This window comes from Canis lupus, chromosome 16 (assembly GCF_003254725.2).
Source record: "Canis lupus dingo isolate Sandy chromosome 16, ASM325472v2, whole genome shotgun sequence".
Lineage (NCBI taxonomy): Eukaryota > Metazoa > Chordata > Mammalia > Carnivora > Canidae > Canis > Canis lupus.
In genome coordinates this window covers 55,099,230-55,107,343 of record NC_064258.1, presented here as the reverse complement: position 1 = coordinate 55,107,343, position 8,114 = coordinate 55,099,230, and the positions used below count along the sequence as shown (strand labels likewise).

General features: G+C 51.5%; 1 protein-coding gene across 1 annotated transcript; it reads right to left on the bottom strand.

Annotated features, from left to right (window-relative positions):
- Positions 1–1,614: 1,614 nt before the first annotated feature.
- Positions 1,615–7,713, bottom strand: LOC118351002 (putative protein FAM90A14). The gene is made up of 6 exons (XM_049094891.1): positions 7,482–7,713; positions 5,690–5,892; positions 4,444–4,620; positions 3,786–3,988; positions 3,234–3,342; positions 1,615–2,547 (listed from the first exon to the last, which is right to left on the bottom strand). The coding sequence occupies exons 1-6, from the start codon at positions 7,711–7,713 to the stop codon at positions 1,615–1,617; spliced, it is 1,857 nt and encodes a 618-aa protein (XP_048950848.1).
- Positions 7,714–8,114: the final 401 nt, after the last annotated feature.

Genomic DNA, 8,114 nt, shown 5'->3' with positions numbered 1-8,114 from the left:
GATTGAGAAAAGAACAGTCAGTTGTTTTTCCAAAAAAAAATAAAAGAAAAGAAATTCTCTAAATACAAGTATGGAAGTGCTTGGTGTGGTTTGGTTTCATTTGGCATGGTGTTGTGTTGTTTTGTTTCCATGGGCCCGTATCAGAGATATCCCTGAGGAAGAGAGACAGAGAGAGAACAATGAGAGAGAGAGAGAGAGTGAGAGAGAGAGACACCATGGCCTTGGTCTCGTGCTATTGGACGACTTGTCAACCATTGCCTCCTTAGGAAATCATCAGGAGGGTAAAAAATCTCCTTGCCCAGGTCTCAGAAAGGAGGCATCATGATCCAACATTAAAGATGGATCCAGAATATGTATAGAGGGAAACCACCCACTCATCCCATTAAAGACCAACCTGTGACCCAGGGCCCATACAGTACACAGGGCTCCCTCACAGGGTGCACACGGTCAATGTTCACTGTGCAGTACTTCACCAAGGAGAGTGGGTGTGCAGGAGACCCTCAAAGTCTACATATCCCCCAAAACTATCAAGCTGTTGTCTCCTCTCAGTTAATTAAGGCTGGAGGAATTAAATTAACTATAGAGAGTTTCAGAATTGCTGAGACACAATGGAATATTCCTCTGCCATTAGAAACGACAAATACCCACCATTTGCTTCAACGTGGATGGAACTGGAAGGTATTATGCTGAGTGAAGTAAGTCAATCGGAGAATGACAAACAGTGTATGTTTTCATTCATTTGGGGAATTAAATAACAGTGAAAGGGAATATAAGGGAAGGGTGAAAAAGACTCCTAACTCTGGGAAAGGAACTACGGGTGGTGGAAGGGGAGAAGGGCAGGGGTTAGGGGTGAATGGGTGACGGGCACTGAGGGGGGCACTTGACGGGATGAGCACTGGGTGTTATTCTGTATGTTGGTTAATTGAACACCAATAAAAAATTTTTAAAAAAAGGACGTAAAAAAAAGAATTGCTGAGATTAAAAAAACCCAGAAACCAAATCAAAAGAAACACATAAACACTATTCATCAGTGCTAACATTTTTAAGGGTAATCAAACACTACACACAATTCTAAATTATGGCTGAGAATAATTGAAATGCGCAGATGAACTATTGCCCATGACAGAGTCCACAAAGCTACCACCACAGTCTAGAAAACTCATCTCAGGAGAAAACACAATGTCCATTTGCAGAGCCCACAGGGTCTGTTCGAAGCTGAAAACCCAAATGCAGACATGTGTACGCCAATGACAGCTTAAAGTCTGAGTTTCTATTTCCATTGTAGTGACAAGTGCTCATTCAAAATTCCCTTCATTTCTTGGAGAATCTATTTGCAGAAGAGAAAATTGACATTCCAGAGGGAAGAGTAGCCTTTGCCACAGCACACGGATTTCCCTAAAGAAAAGTGCAAGGTGTGTCTTTGGGGTTCGGTGTCTGTGCACGGCCCCAGGAGCATGAGAGGCATCACGCTGTGGACCCGGGAATTTCCATGCAAAGCAGCTGAGCAAGTGCTGATTCCCCACATGAGTCCAGGAGTGGCCACGTCCTGAGGTCCGCAGTCTCCCCGTGAGGGTGCAGTGGGGTGGAGGACAGTGTCCGAGGCCAGGAGCTGGCTCATTCGCTCTCAGTGTCTTCTGAGGATGAGGACACCTGTAGGTCACCGTGGAGGACACTCCAGGGGCCACAGACACAGGCTCCATCCGACATGTGGGTGGCAGGAGGGCCCTGAGCAGGGCCTGGCTTCTCGGGAGGAAGGAATGAGGGAGCTGTGAGGAACCGGGAGCTCCAGCAGCTTCTGTCCAATCTGGTGAAGACCATTCTCAGGGGCTGAGTGGGGGCCCGTGCATAGGGCAGCCATGTGGGCTCAGTGCACATCTGCAGCGTCTCCAGGTGAGGTGTGGCAGGTGTGGGCTGGGGGCCCTTGCTTGGCCGGAGGGAAGGTGTCTTCCTGGGGTGCAGGGGCCCCGCTGTGCATCCACGGGCATGTCTGCTTCCTGGAGGACACAGACTCCCGGAAATCCCCACAGGGGCTTCCTCAATGATCCTGGAGGTGTGCTGGGAGGGCCTCCATCCCAGTTTTTTTCGGGAGTTCTGGGACCTGTCTAGGGGCATCTGGGCACATTTCTTGCCTGGAGTCTGGAGGGGCTTTTGGCAATTGTCTGCCAATATGTTGCTGACAGTGGGACGGGTGTTTTCCTCAGGATACTTGGGTGGTGCCTGGGTGTGTCCCAGCCCATGGCCCTGGGAGCCAGCCTGGGGACCCTTGAGGGAGTCTCTGCAGGGCCTCTTGGCTCTCTGCTGCACAACCAGGCTATCAGCCCTGACACAGGGTTGGCGAGTCGGCTGAGGGTTGTCAGCAATTGGCACTTCCTGGGCACCAGGAAGTCCACCAAGGGGCCTGAGTCTAACTTTAGGGCTAGTCAGAGGAGATGTGGAATGGGACCAGAGTCTTATGTCTGGATTCTCAGTACGTGGCTTCTTCAGCAGTGCAGGCTCAGGGATAGAAGGCCTCCTGGTGGTGTAGAGAGGCAGCGGCATGTGTGGACGCTGTGGGAAAAGAAAAGACACAACACCATGAGTTTGGCCTCAGCACCAAGGCAAAATGAACATTCAGGAAAGAAAGAAACCAATGAATGCCCACGACCTTAGTAACCACCTCCTGCCCCGGAACAGGGAAAGAAAGCGATGGAATCTGTTGACCTAGAAGTAGGGAATGCAGCTGCAGGGCTGCTCTGGAACAAAGGATGTTTGGATCCTCCCGGAGAATGACAGAATGTTGTTGATGCCCTTTAACATGGTGGGGGGACACGGAAAGTCCTGCCTCACAGCGATGCTTCCTCCATTGGACCAGCTCTTCCATCCTCTCTGCTCATGAGGTGATAGGAGTCCTGCTGCTGGAGAGTCATGGTGGGAGCTCCTGAGTGGGGATGGGCAGGGGGGTAACGTGTCATGAAGGACACAGGACTGTTCCTTGAGGATGGTATGTGGTCCAGGAGTGCCCACCAATGACCTTCACACGCCAACCAGCCACGGTTCCCACACATATGAGGCATAAGGCAACATCATGGGCACCAAGGGAAAAAAGGGTGCAAATCCACCCTACTCAACTGCCACTGGTCAGAGAGGAAGTGGAGCCCCGCCTCCCTCAGGAGGCCCATGGAGCCTAGCGAGTCCCCAAGCACAGCCCGGTAAGAAGTTCCCCTAGCACAGCCCGGGAAGCAGCGCACACTCACCCTCACATAGTCACAAGATTCCGTGTCTTCCTTCCAGGTGCGCTTCTGCCCCTCCCGGGGTCTCCTGGGGAACCTGTGGAGCAGGGCCTTCCTCTGCTCGGCTTCTTGCCTGCATGAGAAATCAAAGCATGGAAAGAAGAAGGAACTCCCTTCCCTGGCTTCCAGCCGGACACCTGCTCGGGGCTTGGGCCAACCTGGTCCTTTCCCTCCGCAGCCACTCTACACCCACCTCTGCCCCTCGTCCTAACTACAGGGAGCTGAACAGGTCATCCAGGCAGTTTCTTACATGCAGAGTCAGAAAGGGTCTGCCTTGGCATGTGCCAAGCTCCATACATTCACTGGTGCAGGGACACTGCTCCAGCCACAAACCCCACACCAAATCAGCAGGGACAGCTCCATCACCCAAATGTGGACCCTGTTAGCCTGGGAGCTCCTCTGCCTGCCTCGCCCAGCCTGGCTCTGCCCGCAGCCGCCCTGCACACTGTGCATGCACACGGACTCGGGGCCTGTCGTATCAGCCCTGGCGTTCGGGTCACAAGCCCCATTCCTCACCTTCGTCTCTCTGTCTTCTCCCTCTCAGCCTGGTCCAACAGCCTAGCCTGGTGTCTTGGGTCCCGCTGACTCCCCGGCTCCACATTCTCCTTCAGCCTCCTGGAGCCCAAGGCCACAGGAATGAGGGTCGTGCCCCAGTGTTTTATGGGGCATCTGGTGCTTGATGCCTTGTGTCCAAAGGCCCCACAGTCCCTGCACTTTACCTGGGGAAGGAAGGAGCAGGGGTCAGTGCATCCACTCAAATGCCAGTGAACCTGCCAAGCACACGAATGGGAGGCCGTCCTCATGAAGTGGCACATGGGATGAGGACAGGGGACATCCTATCTGGCTAGTGAGATGTCAGTATAATGAAGACCTCTGGATGCTTAATCCCCCTCCTGTGGAAGGGAAGGAAGGTGAAGAGGGAGTGGAGGTGTCAGGTTGAAGACAGGTGGAAACATCATTAAGATTCGGGACAAACACAAGCCTGGATCTGATCTTATGGTGCCCTGAGGCTGATGCTCAGAGCCTCTGAGTGTCCCAATGTGTAGACTGCTGGGATTCCAGCCCATGTCAGGATGACAACAGGGTCTGGTCAATGATCTTCTGTGAGCCTAGCCTGTATCAAGACTCCTGGCAGAGCTCCTGCTTCAAAACCCATGCCAGCCTCCCCACTCACCCTGGGATCCTCCTCCTCTGGACTGGGAACTCCGAGGGCCAGTCCTGCTGTCTGTGGCCTCTTGCCTTTCTGGGGTCTCAAGGGAATGTCGGGCCCAAGCTGGGAGTGACGGGCCACCATGTGTCCCATGTCCTGGAGGGACAAGTCAGTCTGATTTGGGGATGGGTTTCCGGTAGCCTGTGGGAAAAGAAACAAGAGAGTCCTATTCACCTGACCTAGGCGTCCTCCCTGTACCGTCTTCCCAAGGAGGTCTTAGCGAGCTTCAGGACAGTCTTGCCAAACACACATTTCCCCCTGTCACTTCTCTTTCCTCCTTCCGGTCTATGCCCTCCTGGCCAAGCCACATCCCTGCTCTGATGGATGCCACCAAGAAGGAATGTTGTTCAGTCTGCTTTGAAGGACCCTTGACGACACTATCATTAAGTTTCTCCAAAATCCCTTTGGAAGCAAAATCAGGGACAGAACCTCTCCCAGTTGAGGTCCAGAGGGATCCACCATGGAGGACTCAAAGTGAACAGGCTTCAGGAAAGTGGACTTCCCTCTCTAATATCTGAATGCCCCACCGGGAAAGCCATGATTAAGTCCAAAGTCACTTTGGAAACACATTATCCTCTACTCCATGGGGAGCTGCCCACCTGAGACTATGAACACTTCCATTTCATGTGTTCTTGGCAATGTCCCCAATACAGCCCCACCAAATTGACAAATATATATATGTATTTTCAGCTTGTGGGAACCAGTAAATTCTTTTGTCAAAAAAAATGTAAGTTATTTACGAGAGAGAGTGTGTGCGTGTGTAATGGAGAGTGATCACCTGAGCTGTAGGAAGGACAGAGGGAGAAGCAGACACTCAGTTATCAGAAACCCAGTGAGGGCCTGGATCCATCTCCAGACCCTGAGATCATGTCCCGACCCAAGTCAGTCCCTGAAACAATGGAGCTGCCCAGGCGCCCTGATCCTGTGTCTTCTCTAGGCCTGCAGGGCCCACTGAGACATTTACGGGCCTTCTGTCCCTGCTCGTCCACCACCCCATACCAATGTGACACCTGAGGCCCCATTCCACTGGCATTGGAACGTCCCGGTGCCCAGGGCATTCACAGCCATGCTTTGGCTCAGTCTCTGTCCTCAGAACATGTTAGACCAGAAAGAGTCCTTAACCCTTGGAGGAAGGGCCAATCCCTCCATCATTTCCTCACTGTCCCATTGCTCTGTCAGGGAAGGTCGGACCAGTGGCCTGAAAACTCACCTGAAGTGCACTTGTGGTCCTCACGCCCATCAGGAGAGGCTGAGAAAGGTCCTGGACAGACTCCATTGCAGGAGACTGGGTGTCCCGTGGGAGAGAGGGATGGTCAGGAATGGCCACTTCCGTTGCTTCCGGACTTTTATACTGCCCCAAGGTCACGTGATGTTTCAGCCACTTGAAAGATATCCACCCAATCTTCTTAGCTGCTGCAGGGATTGAGCCACTCAGCAGCTTCAACAGGCTAATGATGCCCTCATGAGAGCGATTCCTATGACTCCGTGTGTGTGCCTGTGTGTGTGTGTCTATGTGAATGGAGGTGTGAGTCCATGTGGATTTGGTGGAGATTGGAATTTCTGCAAGTGAAATTATATTGGTACATTTTAGCGTGGGAATTAACCTCAGGACTCATGTTTTCTGAACCATTGGTATTTTACCAACACTTCTGCTGAATTTAGACCTAATGGTATTAAAAATTGGGTCAGGGTTTGAGGTTATTCAAGATGTTATATCCATTTTGTCAACTAACTTTCAGTTAAAAACTGAAATGTAAAGAGCAAGATCTTCCAATTGGCTATAATCGCTTGATTGGATTAAGGGATTTGGGTGTGGTCCCTTTCTCATAGAGACCTTTCAGGCCAGCCCAGGTCCTAATCTTGACTCTCTCATCAGACAGCACCTTCAGGTCTTTCTCAACCTCCCTAACTGCCCCTGCTCCTTTCTGAACAGAATTTGATCAGTTTCTATGTTCAATGGATATCTCTATGAATGTCCTTTTTCTTCCTCAGTAACCTCAAGTGAGCCAAGGAGTGTTAGACGTCAGTGCTCTAGGACAGGGAAGATCACTCTCCCAAAGGAGCGCAGGTATCACATAGGAACTCGTTCTCCTCACCAGCCAGAATGTTTGTAGCTGTAACCAATCATTTGGGAATATGGCATCCATTGCTTGGCTTCTACACTTCTATCTCTCTGGACTATGATCCCAATCTACAAAGATTGTGAAGGTTTTGATGAATACCAGTTTCTGCCTAGGTGTGGCCCGGGTCCACCACAAGAGAAATTCTCTGGCTGGTTTAATGATTTTGGGAAACATTCCTTTGAAACTCCCTTTCCTACAAGAGTCTCTATCCTCAATCCAGTGTTTATCTGCCTCATTTTAACTGTTCCTCAGGGAATTCCACCCCAATATCCTTTATATTCTCTTGATTCAGTTGGAATATGTTGTAGGCTTGTGCCTTTTTCCACATTGTGGGCTTGGCAGGTGTAGATGCAGGTAGGAGGGCACCTTGTTAGCTTGTGGTTTGAAAGTGTCATTATGGCTTCTTCCGCCCACAGAATTGGTAGTCTCTGCTGAAACATTTTTGAGTCGACACGACAATTCATTCCTACTTGTGACCATGATCCTTTGCATTGGAAAAGGAGGCATCTTTGTGCAGGATAGAATAGTGAAGAATAATGAAGTTTAGGAAATCGTATAAGTCTTAGGAAAGGTGGAAACCTAAGTCTATTTGTCTTCTTTACTGACCAGAGGCCAAGAGAAACAGGAACATTTTGCCAGGCCTTGGTCAGTGACTGGGCTTCACAAGCCCTGGGGCCCTGCTGAATTCCTGATGTTCACTTGTCATCCCTGGACACTAAGAGAATAAAAGTGTCATCTCTGAAGCCACCATGTTTTAGGATATTGATTCTGTACCCATGGAGTTCAATAAAAAACTTGTGTAGGATGCTCTATATGATATCTCCATTTTTACCTGAAAGTTTTAATCCCTGATCCTAACCTGCCAATGAAGGCACGTACTGAGACCCCTGTTGAGACTGTCCAGTCCCATTCCACATCTCCTCTGAGTAGCCCTAAAGTTAGCCTCAGCCCACCTGGTGGACCTCCTGGTGCCCAGGAAGTGCCGATCGCTGACACCCCACAGCCGGCTTGCCAACCCTGTGTCAGGGCTGACAGCCTGGTTGTGCAGCAGAGAGCCAAGAGGCCCTGCAGAGTCTCCCTCAAGGGTCCCCAGGCTGGCTCCCAGGGCCATGGGCTGGGACAAACCCAGGCACCACCCAAGTATTCCTGAGGAGAACACCCTTCCCGCTGTCAGGAACGAATTGGCAGACAATTCCCAAATGCCCCTCCATACTCCAGGCAAGAAATGTGCCCAGATGCCCCTAGACAGGACCAAGAACCCCCGAAAGAAAGCGCGGTGGAGCCCCAGCCAGCACACCCGCTGGAGCATCCAGGGAGCCCCTGTGGGGAATTCAGGGAATCTGTGTCCTCCAGGAAGCAGACGTGCCCGTGGATGCACAGCCAGGCCCCTGCAGCCCAGGAAGACACCTGCCCTCCATCCGAGCAAGGGCCCCCAGCCCACACCTGCCACACCTCACCTGGAGATGCTTCAGCCGTGCACCGAGCCCCCACAGCTGCCCTCTGCGCGGGCCC